General features: G+C 43.9%; 2 protein-coding genes across 6 annotated transcripts in view; both read left to right on the plus strand.

The window, feature by feature from the left end:
* The window catches only part of LOC126988436 (zinc finger protein 708-like), a 227702-nt gene that overhangs the window by 184267 nt on the left and 28790 nt on the right, over window positions 1-14645 (plus strand). For 2 of the 5 annotated variants that reach the window (XR_007741948.1, XM_050846530.1), the window contains exon 3: window positions 13066-13107. The exons of 2 other annotated variants lie outside the window; for them this stretch is intronic. The gene's annotated coding sequence lies outside the window, so the exon portion shown is untranslated. Of the gene's footprint in view, window positions 1-13065; window positions 13363-14645 lie in introns of those variants that run through there. One more of the 5 variants, XM_050846521.1, reaches the window with a different exon arrangement.
* The window catches only part of LOC126988437 (gastrula zinc finger protein XlCGF46.1-like), a 39489-nt gene continuing 36185 nt past the window's right edge, over window positions 11342-14645 (plus strand). The window contains exon 1 of the mRNA XM_050846558.1: window positions 11342-13065. Coding sequence (XP_050702515.1) covers window positions 11559-13064 — 1506 coding nt within the window. The 5' untranslated portion in view covers window positions 11342-11558 and the 3' untranslated portion in view covers window position 13065. The remainder of the gene's footprint in view (window positions 13066-14645) is intronic.

The raw sequence follows: 14645 nt of genomic DNA on the forward strand, positions 1-14645 counted from the left end.
TGCTGCGTGTTCTTGTGTTGGTGTCTCTGAAATAGACTGTCTGGGTTAATGTTGTCGATTCCATTAAGGATTTTGAACACTTCAATTAAGTCCCTCTTATCCTTCGATTTTTTTTAGGAAAACATATCTAAACGCTTTAAACGCTCGTCATATGGCAAGTTTCGGAGCGCTGGAATTTGTTTGGTTGCTCGTCGCTGTATCTTTTCTAGCAAAACTTGATCTTTGATATAGTTCGGTGACCAGAACTGAACGGCGTATTCTAGGTGTGGTCTTACAAATATTAAATATAATCTCTTCATAAGTTAGGGTGATTTATAATCAAAGTTTCTTGAGATTAATCCCAACATCATATTGGCTTTTTTACTCGCTGCAGAACATTGATCACTCATTTTAAGAGTGTTACCGATAATAACACCAAGATCTTGTTTTACTTCGCTGAGCTCATATCCTTGAATCTGATATTTAAAGTTAGGATTTTTTTCACCTATGTGCATTACTTTACATTTATCTACGTAAAAACTCATTTGCCATTTTTCGCTCCAGTCGGTAAGTCTTATTAAGTCTGATTGAATGTTCTTGCAACTTTGACTGTTCATTACCGTACCTCCTAATTTGGTGTCGTCGGCGAATTTGGCTACTTTTGATAGGATATCAGTTTCTAAGTCGTTCACGTAAATTATGAATAGTGTTGGCCCCAGGACCGAACCTTGGGGAACGCCACTGGTGACGGGTTGCCAATCCGATGCTTCACCATTAAGAACTACACGTTGTTCTCTGTCGGTGAGCCAGTCATGAATCCACGCACATAGATAGTCGTTAATACCGTGGAACGCAGTTTTGAAATAAGCCTAACGTGAGGAACTTTATCAAACGCTTTCTGAAAATCTATGTAAATTACGTCATATGGGCTTTGGGCGTCCCAACATGTATAAACATCATTGAAAAAGGTTAATAGGTTGGTAAGGCAAGACCGATTACTACGAAATCCATGCAGACTATCAGTTATCAAATCATTTGTTTCAAGGAAAGTGATCATTTTATCCCTGATTATTTTTTCGAATAGTTTATTTAGGACAGACGTAAGGCTGATAGGGCCATAATTACTGGCTTGTTTTTTGTCTCCTTTTTTAAAGATCAGGGTAATATTGGCCTTTTTCCATTCGAGAGGCACACTGGCCTGTGCTAATGACTTGTTGAATATTAATGTAATGGGTAATTCTAGCTGTTGACTACATTTTCTTAACACGCGAGGAGATAAATTATCGGGGCCCGGAGATTTATTTGGATCTATTCTCTGCAAGTACGCACGCACTTCGCTGATATCAATTTCGGTCAATGGAAGCTTATGTTCTTCAGGGCCTTGAAAAATTTTCTCCGGGGCTGGAATTGATGTCATGTTCTCTTTTGTAAATACGCTACTAAAGGTTGAATTTAGGACCGACGCCATGCCTTTATCATCACTAATCGTATTGCCACTTAATAGTAGTGGGCCGATATTATTTTTAACAGTTTTTTGTTTCTTATGTAACTGAAAAATAACCTGGGATTTTTCTTGGCATCAAGTGATATTTTCATCTCATATTCGCGTTTCTGTTTTCTGATTGAGTGACTTGCTGTGACTTAATTACAGACTGACTGACTGACTGAATAATCCCTGACTGACGGGCTAATTGAGTGACTTAATTAAAGACTGACTGACTAAATGAAGCTTCAGACTGCAGTCACTCAACAGCCCGTTAGTCAGGGAGTTAATTATTATTTAGTCAGTTACTCGGTCAGTCAATTATACCTAGCTATTCATGCACTTGGCCGAAAGGTTCATCAGGATACAAGGGGTGCAGGATCGAACAATCTTTCATATTTTTTTCAAAGTCAAAAGAAAGCCTTTATTATACACAAAAATCAAATGAGGAAATAGCCATGGAATGTAATAATTGAGCAGTCACATTCTTAGTTTTATTGTTGCAGAAAAATAAACAAGAGTTACAAATAACTAAAATCCATCATTATGTAACGCACGCGTGCGCCTCCGTGGTCTAGTGGTCAGCGTGCCTGGCTTCTACTCCGGGGCCGCGGGCCCGGGTGTAATGCTGACTTGCTTGATGGGCGAGCCTCCCATAAGCCACTTATAGCCAGGGGGGTACCTCTTTGGCCGACTGGTAAAGGAGTGGCTCTCCCGTCTCGCTGGTCGCGGGTTCGATCCCCGGCGCCGGCAAAACCTTTCCTTGTCTGGATTAATTTCTCGTGTGTTTCGTTATACGCAGAGGTCGTGTTGGAGTAAAGAGCAAATTCTGGCATTTCACTGGTGGCAAGGCGGTGGCATCCTCTCCTGTAGTTCTGTTGTGTCACCCCGAGAGGGTAACAGGTAGAGATGGCCCATGCTCTCCGACGTTCATAGAAAATGGGAACTCAACACAGAAATTAATCTAAATGGGAATGGGGAGACGTGTAGTGCTGACTTGCCTGATGGGCTAGCCTCCCATAACCCACTTAGCCAGCGGGGTACCTCTTTGGCCGACTAGTAAAGGAGTGGCTCTCCCGTTACGCTGGTCGCGGGTTCGATCCCCCGGCGCCGGCAAACCTTTCCTTGTCTGGATTAATTTCTCGTGTGTTTCATTACACGCAGAGGACGTGTGTGTGTAGAAAAGAGAAAAATTCTGGCATTTCACGGGTTCGACTCCCGGCCCGGGCAGTCGGCGTGCGCCTCAGCCAGCTGATCATCCTCCCTTTCGGGCTGGTCGATAAATGGGTACCTGGGGAAGGTAACCTGTGGTAACCCGGTGTCACACTGGCCCTGTGTCCCGGGGTGACGGGCTCCCTCCCACAACATGCAGGCTCAAGGGCCAATGCCACGGAGATGAGCACCGAGGCCACGCGCTGCTACAGCGTCTGCCCCCAACTTTTTGCCTTAACACACATCCATTGAATAATATATATATAAAAAGCCAACAGGACCCGTCCCTGGCGCGAGACGGGTCTCAGCGCCCAAGAGGGAGACAACCATGGGGGCCTTCGCTTAGGCTCTGGCTTCCTCGACGTACGTTGTTTCATGCACAACGAGGCGTTACACTCAGAGCAAGACTGCAGCCTTGTTGTACACAAATCCGAGGGTACAGCACATCACACAACTACTTGGTGGGTGTGTAGCTTTATTTTTTTGCGGCTACTTTAGTTGGCTTTGACCGCTCGTTTGTTTGGTGTCGTAGATCCAGTAGGTGTCATACCACGGCCGGTCTGGGGACCCGCCGCCTCTGCTCCATCTTCAAGTATTGCAGCTGGTTAGTTAGTTAGTTAGTTAGTTAGTTAGTTAGTTAGTTTGTTGTCGTAGATCTAGTAGGTGTCATCACCACGGCCAGTCGGGGGACCCGCTGCCTCTGCTCCATCTTCAAGTATTGCAGCTAGTTAGTTAGTTAGTTAGTTAGTAGTTAGTTAGTTTGTTGTTTGCTGTCGTAGATCTCGGTGTCATCACCACGGCCAGTCTGGGGACCCGCCGCCTCCACACCTCTGCTCCCTCTTCAAGTACTGCAGCTGGTTAGTTAGTTAGTTAATTTGCTGAACCTGGATCTGGATTAATGATGCGCAGGGCACCCGTACAGGTGCATAACACACATATTTGTGTTGGCTGTTGGGGGGACGGGGGAACCGAGTGTGCAGGGAGGGAAGTGAATCAGGTTAAGATTTGTTTTAGTACCATGCCAGTATCTCATTACCTACCTTATGAAACATCAGTAGCTCTTTATATATCTTTTCTACAAACCTTCAACAGTCATGTAATGCTTTCAAAATCCAATTCAAGGACTTTTTTTTATTTTTGAAAATACGGGATAATGTTTACGAAAGCGCGTCGCCTCCTCTGGTGCTGGCTGCGGTGATGGCACTGCCGCAGCTGCAAAATTGCTCACAGAGGGTTTTGTTAGGTTAGGTAGGGTTAGCTAAGGTTAGGTTATATTCATGTCCATGATAAAATTCGCAGTATTTGCATGAAAATAACAGGTTTGCTTTGGCGACAGGCGCGGCGGCGGTGCAGCCGGTGTTGCGAGAAATACCTCCTTTCAGAAATAAGTCACATATACATGTGGGGGGGTGGGGGAGCAGCCCCCCTGCTAGCAGAGTCGTAAAGTTCGGTTGGAGAAGTTTACTTATGCTCCCCCACTCTAAACCCTCTGCGAGCTATTTTGCGGCTGCGGCGGCAGCACCGCCTGAGGAGGCGATCCACTTTCGTAAACATTATCCCGTATTTTCAAGAGTAAAATAAAAGTCCCTGGATTGGATTTTGAAAGTGTTTCCATGACTGTTGAAGGTTTGTAGAAAAGATATATGAAGAGACAGTGATGTTTCTTAAAGTAGATAATGAGATACTAGCACGGTACTAAAACAAATCTTTACCGTGAATCAGATGTAATTGTTATGGGGTTAGCACACTGGGCAAGTTTTCCGTGGATCTTCAGTCAAACCATGATTTCTGCTGGCATGGTTCTCAATTCCATGGTTTTCTGACGTGTCCACGGTCTTCCGTAGCTACGGTAGATTTCACCGAAGGACGACGGTATTCATAATCATCATCATGACAGGGTGACAGGGTACTGGAGCGTACGCCCGTACCGAAGGTAAACGAGGATCAAGCCTCTACCTGTAACCCCTGAAACTACATCTCACCCATCGCGAGTAGGTGGGGGGATTCTGGAGCTGTCCTGTGGAGGCCACTCAGCCTCTTGCAGTCTCCCTGTGTTCTTATGTTCTTATGTTCATCAGCAATTGTAATGCTGACTTGCCTGATGGGCAAGCCTCCCATAACCCACTTAGCCAGTGGGGTACCTCTTTGGCCGACTGGTTAAGGAGTGGCTCTCCTGTTACGCTGGTCGTGGATTTGATCCCCTGCGCCGGCAAACCTTTCCTTGTCTGATTAATTTCTTGTGTGTTTCGTTACACGCAGAGGTCATGTGTGAGTGTAGTAAAGAGAAAATCCTGCCATTTCACTGGTGGCAAGGCGGTGGCATCCTCTCCTGTGGTTCTGTTGTGTTACCCTGAGAGGGTAACAGGTAGAGATGGCCCATGCTCTCCGAAGTTCATAGAAAATGGGAACTCAACACAGAAATTAATCTAAATGGGGATGGGGTGTAATGCATGCTGACTTGCCTGATGGGCGAGCCTCCCATAACCCACTTAGTCAGGGGGGTACCTCTTTGGCCGACTGGTTAAGGAGTGGCTCTCCCGTTACGCTGGTAGTGGGTTCGATTCCCGGTGCCGGCAAAACCTTTCCTTGTCTGGATTAATTTCTCGTGCTTTGTGACACGCTGTGATCGTGTTGGAGTGGAGAAAAGAGTAAATACAGTAATCCCTCGTTTATCGCGGGAGTTAGGTTCCAGAACCCCCTGCGATAGGCGAAAATCCGTGAAGTTGTGACCTTATATTTATTTTAATATTTATATAATTTATATATTATATTTTATATGTTATTTATATAAGCACGCATATCTCTGTGAATCTCGCCTCTGCCCATGTGAACAAGGTCTCCCAACCACTAGTTTCTCGAGAGATTCAAAGTCGGCTACATTTCACGGGAAACTCATCAAAATTCTAGTCAGAAACTCAGTCACCAACATGTCGGTTACTCGTGTGGTCGGTAAGTTGTGGTCACAAGAAGAAGAAGAGCGTATCAGCTGATCGGTTCAGTAGCTCTCCATGTGTTTATTCCAGTACTGCTAAGAGTTCCACGAAACTAGATAAGCTTGGTAATCATGTTGAGCAAGTTTAGGACTTAAGTCTTGTTGAAAAGTAGTCATGGCTCATCCTGTCTGGGTCCTCACTGCCAAGTTCTCGAGCATTTAACGATAGCAAGCTGCAACACACTCTTCCTTTGTCTCCAAGCTAACCACTGATGAACTAACTAATGCTATGGTCGCTGAGCCAATCAGCGCCCAGGATACAGAACACAGTGCTCTGGTTGGCCGCCTCCCATCCATCAGCCAATAGTGTGCCGTGTACGATCACACGTGGGCAAACTAACTCAAGCGGAAGCGGCCGTAGCTGCGTTTTCCATATGCGTGAGTCTTTACTCATCTGCTGTACGTTACATATTTTATTTCGATTTAATATTCTTCTAATATGTTCTTATTAATATTTTCTTTTTTTTATATATTGTTTACAATTTTTTAGGGTAGAAAATGCTTATTTTACTGCAAAATAAGTAAAATAATAAATATATTAAAAGACTTCTATACCGCAAAATCCCGCGATATAGTGAAAAATCCTCGATATGAAACTAAATATTTACAATGTAAAATCCATGATACAGCGGGGGATTACTGTACTGGCATTTCACAATAACAAGAAAAGAGAAGAGGAAGAAGCTACACCCTACTGTCCTTATACATTCACTCAGCAATGAGTTGTTGCCTGGACCAGGGCCTCCGAGGTCACTTTAATTGAGAAAATACGGGACATGCCTTCCTCATCTTCTAGACGTAGTTCTTGCAACAGCTGCATCACTTCACTGCCCTCCTCTCTTCTGGCAAGCCATTGCCGCCTCCACATTCTTTTGTTTTTTCCGTTGCTTGTATAAACTGAGTGTCACTTTGATTGCAAACGAGGGTGCAAACAGCTAGGAACGTCAGGCGTCAACCATACTTGTGAAAATGTGTCGGTCAATACCACCGTTGTCAGATTGTCGCACTCAAAGCATAGTATTTACCGGTTTCTGACGCCTAACCATTGCCAAGAAACATCAGGAATTAACTATTTTAACGATAATTACAAGTGAATCTCCTTATTGGGGTCCTTAAGTGGCCTTAACCCGGGAGCGTCGGTGGACCCATTTTTGGGCTCCCGCGAGTCGGTCCGCTGAAACGGTGGACTCAGATTTGGGCTCGGCTCAAAACGCCTAGTTCGAGCTAATTGTAGGCGGTGGCGGCATAGAGCAACCCACCATGCATGAACTGGGTCACTGTGGTGAGTGATTGATCGTCATGGGTGGTGCTGTAAGGTCATGGCAGACTGAATTAGCTATCCATACATTAATCACTTGTCAAATTCTCTAAAGTAGACAACAAGCGACTCTCGGCTAGATGCCATGTGTCACGAGACTGTTTATTCTGTAACAAACACCACCCAAAAAGAATGGAGTTTGAGTATAAGTAAATATTTTAAATGGCTTTATGGTCGTGAGAGGAGTACTCTGATATACGTTCCATGCTCTTTTCTTAGTCTCAAAATGCAGTGTAATGTTGCCATTTCTCAGCCACTTCTCGGCTTTCCCACTACAACAAAAAAAGTGTTAGGGATGAAAGTGGTGAGAGATGGAAAAAGAAAAGGATGTTCATGGTGGACAGAAGAGATAAGGAGGATAGTAAAAGAGAAAAGGGAACTTTTTAAGGAAACTCAAGGAAGAAATGTGGCTGAGCAAGTAAAAAGGGAAAGGAAAAAGAAAAATAGAGAATGCAAAATTAAATTAAAACAAGCAATAAAAGAAAGTAAGAAGAGAGTTGATGAAGACTTTGGAAAAAGACTAAGTGAAAAATATAAAGGGAACAGGAAATCATATTGGAAAGAAGTTAAAAAACGAAAGAAATGCAGAAAATATCTCTTCAAAATAAATGAAGTTATGGATGAGAATAGAAAGATGTTGAAAGACAGGGAAGCTGTGAAAGAGATATGGAGAGAATATTTCAAAAACTTAGTGAATTTTGAGGATGGACGTCCAGCAGCTGTAACAACAGCAGTTTTGAGTACAGGCAGAGGAGGAGTATATAAAGAAAGAAATATAACATATGAAGAAGTAAATCAGGCAATAAAAAGATAAAAAAAATGGAATCACAGCAGAAATGTTGAAGTGCGGAGGAGATGTAGTTGTTAAGTGAATGGTCAAGATATGTGAAGTAGCATGGGGGGGGGCGGGCAGCAGACTGGACAAAATCCACCATTGTCCCAGTTAAGGGGAAGGGCAGGAAAGGGGAATGTGGGAGCTATAGAGGTATAAGTTTCCTGAGTATATCCGGAAAGATATATGGAAAAGTCATAATAGAGAGGGTGCAAAGACTTACAGAAGAGAAAATCAGTGAAGAACAAGGAGGCTTCAGGAAGGGAAGGGGATGTGTAGATCAGATATTTGCCTTTAGGATGGTAGTTGAAAAAATAATAGCAAAAGGAAAGAAACTGTACGCTGCCTTCATGGATTTGGAAAAAGCTTATGACAGAGTCGATTAGATTGCATTGTGGGATGTTTTAAAGATTTATGGTGTGGGAGGAAAACTGCTTAGTGCAATAAAGTCTTTCTATGAGGATGCATCTGCATGTGTCAAAATTACTGGAGAAACAAGTGAACATTTAGAGATAAAAGTGGGCTTAAGACAAGGGTGCATCATGTCACCATGGTTGTTCAATATTTATATGGATGGTGTTATTAGAGAAATGAAGGGCAAAGTTGGGGAAGTTGGAGTAAAAATGTTGGCTGAGGGAAAGAAGTGGGTACTGAACTCGATACTGTTTGCTGATGACACAGTGCTCATTGCAGAAAATGCAAGTGACTTACAAAAAGCTGTAGTCTCTGCAGAGACGAAGAGAGCGCTACATCGCTATCTACGTCTGGAAAACCCTTGAGGGCATGGCACCAAATCCAACACGAAACGGAAAGGGTGGCATTAAAGGTCAACACCACCCAAGGTTTGGAAGGTCCTGCACAAGGAGGTCACTGAGCTGCCACTCTCAGAGGATCCAGACAACACAGGCAGAAAGCTTCATCTGTGCTGGACCCAGCCTGTTCAACTGTCTGCCAAGGGACGCCAGAGACCTGACAGGTGCCAGCACAGAAACTGGCAAAGATACCAGATGAGCCTCCAGTCCCACACGGCCCAACTTCAAGAGGAGCAGCGTCCAATTCCGTCATCGTCCAGCTGCAATACTTGAAGATGGAGCAGAGGTGTGGAAGCGGCACCCACACAATTTATGCATTTCTTCTCAGCCATGGAGCAACCCTCAGCACATTTGAAACATTTTGGGGCTTCTCCATTGTTCTTGGCAGTACAGTTGGCCTCAAGATGGCCATATCTTTGACAATGGTAACGTATGATTGCATGGTATCCATCTCTCACAGTGTACACTCCCCATTGTAGTTTTATCTTGTCATGATGTTTATGAATCGGCTCTAACAGTTGGGTCACATTTCAAGATATAGTGCATTGTGCCCCCAGCAGCAGGCTTGTTGAATATCTTCTTAGTTTTCCCCTCAACTCCTGGAATCAAGTGTTGGAACTCATTCCTGTTTAACAATGTCTCATTTATCTTATCCCCGGTCTCCTCCATGCACACAGCAGAGCATGATCTTTGGCCTTAATTTTCCCACACTTTTTGTGCTAACTTGCTCTACATTTTCTAGTTTCTGAGCTGCTCCTTTCCTTATATTCTCAACATCAAAGTTCATAACAATGTTACCTCCATTCGTGAATCTTGAATCAGGAATCTGAATGCCTTGCAATGCCTGGGAAACTTCATTTTTCATCTCAGTAGCCTTTTTATCTTGATGGGAGGCCTTGATGACAAGGAGATGCTCCTTCCTCCTCTGTGTTGCTACATCAGCCCAGCTGGTGCCTGCTGACTCTGTCTTGTCAGCACAAAGCACGTCTGCCACCTCACCCAACTTCTCTTTCACACAGAGTGCCAGAGGTTCAACTTCATCTTTCACAACTAATATTTCTTTTGATAATTCTTGCTTAAATTCATCCAATTTTTCATAGTTTCCGCAGAAACTGTCATAACGGAGGTTGTAAAGTCGACCAGTCGTAAGTTGCATAGGTCGTAAGTCCTTCCTGTAGGCAGGGAGGGTTATGAGGGCAGGGTGGGTCAGTGGGCAGGGCGTGTCTGGTGGTAGGAGGGTTAGTGGACAAGCTGCGGAGATAAGGCGGGGCAGTGAACCAGTGTGTGATTCTAAGGTAGGGTACGGAATGACTGTCAGTAAGAGGAGTTGATGAGACGAAGAGCTTTAGACCTTACTCTGTCCAGGACAGCTGTGTGTGTGTGAGGCACCCTGACACATGAGATACATACTCCATATGAGGGCAGACAAGGCCCTTGTATATGGATAGCAGTTATGCCGGGGAAAAGAATTGCCAGAGATGATACAGAACGCCCAACCTCGAGGAAGATGATTTAGTGAGAGGTAGACAGAGGATGTTTAGTGTAGAAGGTGACAGCTGAGTGTTGTCTTAAGAATAGGGGATAGGTGTTTGGGAGATTGTGTTCAGTTGCTAGGTCGAGAAATTGAGTTTTTGAGGCGTTGAAGAACACCATGTGCAACATGACTGTAGGGACAGTTAAAGTATGGTACGATAGTATAGTATGAAATTCTCTTATAGTACGGTACAAAGGCGTGGGCAGTGTCACCTATGTTGCAACTGGACACAAGGCAGCCCGAGGTACAACTGACTTTGTTAGCCACATTCCCACGGGAGGGTTTGGGAGACCAGCGGAACAGTGGATCAGGAGAGTGCAACATAGATGGCATCCTTTAAACAGTTCCTTCACAGTATTGCCTCAGCAGTCCTTACAGGTAACCCTTAGTTAGAAACGGCAATCATGGCTGCATTAATGCAAATGGTGTTTGATGCACCTTAGAAAAAGTTCAGAATAGGCCAAAGACTAGCACAGAAACCTTCCATCACCCAGGCAATGATGCCAAGTCTGCAGTTCACTCCCTAAAAGATTTTCCAGGCCAAGTAATGTAACAGCAACTATAGTATGTGTTTGTGTTGGGAGTTATGAGGATGGGAGGAGAGGCAGCCCTCAGAATATGACAACATTTATCCCACTGACAGCAGGGCCTGAGGAGGCCACTCCTGCAGTAGGCTGTTAAGCAGATATATATATGTTACTGGAACAAGGCACTGCATTAACACCTCATCTCTTACATACCAGGAAGTGGTGTCGGCCATGCTGGGAGGAGCACTGTGCTAGAAGACAGCACACACTTTGTGCCTCGACGGCCGCCACTTGTGCTGGTGCTGGTGCTGAGGTGAGGGTCTGAGGCGGGAAGCACAGTTCCAGGAAATAGCAAACAACCCTTTGTTTCCTGACTGCCACCACTGGTGCTGAGGTGAGGGTCTGAGGCGGGAAGCACAGTTCCAGGAAATAGCAAACAACCCTTTGTTTCCTGACTGCCACCACTGGTGCTGAGGTGAGGGTCTGAGGCCAGTGCTGTGCTCAACACTCACTGTGTCCTCACTGCCACTGACCAGGACTTCTTCCTGCATCCCGCACCTCAAATGCTGGCTTGGTCCCTGAGTGTGGGGTCAGGGGAACCTTGCTACCTGCCACATCTCCCCTGATGTTCCTGCAAGACCTGCCAACTCCTCACATCAAGATCAGTGTTGCAGTGGAGGCTGCAAGGCCTGGGTGGCCGGGACCAGCAGGAGCAGACTGCCACTGGTGTGAGGATCAAGGTGGTCAGAAGAACCACCTCCGCCACTGTTGGCATCTCCAGCCATAAAGGAAAGAAACTTGGAGTGTGAGATCTGAGACTGAAAGCACGATCACATGACACAGCCTTGCACACACTGGTGAAGGAAAGCATGAATGCCAAGGGTGTGGGAGAAGACTCCCTGGGAAGGATGACCTCAACAAGTACACCCTCACACTCTGGTGGAAGACTTCATGAACGCCATGATGGTGGTAGAAAATTAAGTAAGAATAGGACCCTTAACACACACACCCTTACACACACTGGTGAAAGAAACCAAGAAAGAGAAGTTAGTGGAAAAGGATCCAGTGTGAAGAGTTCCTTCAACCAACGCACTGTTAGATACAATGGTGAAAGAAATCATCAATGTGGAGTTTGTGGAAGACAGTTTGCTCTGAAGAGTGTCTTCAACAGACACATTCATATACACGCTGGTGAAACAAATTATAAATGTGATGAAGTATTCAGGGGGAAGTCTGAAATGAACAAACACACACTCACACACACTGGTGAAAAAAATTATGGATGTGAATTTTGTGGGAAACAATTTACTCTAAAGGGTAACCTCAACAATCACACACTCACACACACTGGTGAAAAAAATCATGAATGTGAATTTTGTGGGAAACAATTTACTCTGAAAAGTACCCTCAACACACACACCCTTACACACACTGGTGAAAAAAATCATCAAAAAAATCATGAATGTGAAATTTGTGGGAAACGATTTACTGTAAAGAGGAACCTCAACGACCACACCCTCACACACACTGGTGAAAAAAATTATCAATGTGAAATTTGTGGGAAACGATTTACTCAGATGAGTAACCTCAACAGCCACACCCTCACACACACTGGTGAAAAAAATCATGAATGTGAATTATGTGGAAAGCGATTTGCTAAAGAGAGTTACCTCAACAGACACACTCTCGCACACACTGGTGAAAAAAATCATGAATGTAAATTTTGTGGGAAACGATTTACTCAGAAGTGTAACCTCAACACCCACACCCTCACACACACTGGTGAAAAAAATCATCAATGTCAATTTTGTGGGAAACGATTTACTCTGAAGCGTACCCTCAACAAACACACCCTCACACACACTGGTGAAAAAAATCATGAATGTGAAATTTGTGGGAAACGATTTACTGAAAAGAGTACCCTCAATGACCACACCCTCACACACACTGGTGAAAAAAATCATGAATGTAAATTTTGTGGGAAGCAATTTACTCGGAAGTGTAACCTCAACAGCCACACCCTCACACACACTGGTGAAAAAAATCATGTATGTAAATCTTGTGGGAAACGATTTACTCTGAAGAGTCACCTCAACAAACACACCCTCACACACACTGGTGAAAAAAATCATGAATGTGAATTTTGTGGGAAACGATTTATTGAGAAGAGTCACCTCAACGACCACACCCTTACACACACTGGCGAAAGACCTCATGAATGCTTAGAGTGCGGCAAAAGGTTCACTACGAAGACTCATTTGAACATACATACCTTCAGACACTCTGGCCTGAGAAAGTTCAAGTGTGATGTTTGTGGGAAACATTTCAAGGTTAAGAGGGATATTGCCCAACACATGAAGATCCACTTCCCCTGAGGTGTTGTGTTGTGCTGCAGTGCTGCTGTATTTGGGAGTGTAGGTGGAGGAGGTGTTAAGTAAGCATATTTATTTGGCCTGTGTGATGTACACAGATACAGTAGATACATGTATGGATGTGAATAATGGCACGGTCTGTTGAGCCGTAGCTCACTGACAGACAGCTTTCTTTTTACGTAATACATTGTTGCATGTGGTTGATTACGCAATGTTGTGTATAAAGGAACAAATTATTTTATGGATTACCAAATAAGAATAATGAACAAGATTACATTATAATGAAAAATTCATGCCTTGAGTTCTGAAGAGCTAATTCATTTTCTTTTACCTTCACCTTGAATTGATCTAGATTACCGTTATTTACTAGATTTTTAATTTCCGTGTATAAAGAATTCCACAGGCTAGGACCAAAACATAAGATGCTGTGTTTGAAAAGTAGCTCAAATGTGAAGACACACCTGGTTACCTTGTTACTTCTGGTCTAGTGAGCAGATTCAACGAGTTGAGTTCCATTGTCCCAGTTTACAAGGGGAAGGGCAGGAGAGGGGAATGTGGGAGCTATAGAGGTATAAGTCTCCTGAGTATACCCGGAAAGATATATGGAAAAGTCATAATAGAGAGGGTGCAAAGACTTACAGAAGAGAAAATCAGTGAAGAACAAGGAGGCTTCAGGAAGGGAAGGGGATGTGTGGATCAGATATTTGCCTTCAGGATGGTAGTAGAAAAAAATAATAGCAAAAGGAAAGAAACTGTACGCTGCCTTCATGGATTTGGAAAAACCTTATGACAGAGTCGATTAGATTGCATTGTGGGATGTTTTAAAGATTTATGGTGTGGGAGGAAAACTGCTTAGTGCAATAAAGTCTTTGTATGAGGATGCATCTGCATGTGTCAAAATTACTGGAGAAACAAGTGAACATTTTGAGATAAAAGTGGGCTTAAGGCAGGGATGTGTCATGTTACCATGGTTGTTCAATATTTATATGGATGGTGTTATTAGAGAAATGAAGGGCAAAGTTGGAGAAGTTGGAGTAAGACTGTTCGATGAGGGAAGGAAGTGGGTACTGAATTCGATACTGTTTGCTGATGACACGGTGATCATTGCAGAAAATGAAAGTGGCCTACAAAATTTGGTCAGTGTGTTTGATAGTGTCTGTAACAGGAGAAAGCTGAAAGTAAATGTCAACAAAAGTAAAGTGATGGTTTGTGAGTGGAGTAGAAGTGAGGTTGTAGATTTTGTATATCCATATAGAGTGGGAATTGAATGTGAAAAAGAATGCAAAATAATTTTGAATGGTGAAGAAATGGAGGAGGTCAATGAGTTTAAGTACCTTGGATCAGTCATGTGTAAGCATGGTGGTATGGAGGGAGAGATAAGAGAAAGGGCATTGCAAGGAAGAAGGGTGGTAGGGTGTTTGGGACGAATCATGAATGGCAGAAGTGTGAGCATGGAAGTAAAGAGGGATTTGAGAAATACAATAATAGTACCAACCCTCACATATGCAAGTGAAACGTGGGCGTGGAATGAAAGTCAGAGGTCTAGAGTGCAGGCAGTGGAAAGAAGTTATTTGAGGAGTGCTT

The sequence above is a fragment of the Eriocheir sinensis genome, chromosome 69 (genome assembly GCF_024679095.1).
Source record: "Eriocheir sinensis breed Jianghai 21 chromosome 69, ASM2467909v1, whole genome shotgun sequence".
Lineage (NCBI taxonomy): Eukaryota > Metazoa > Arthropoda > Malacostraca > Decapoda > Varunidae > Eriocheir > Eriocheir sinensis.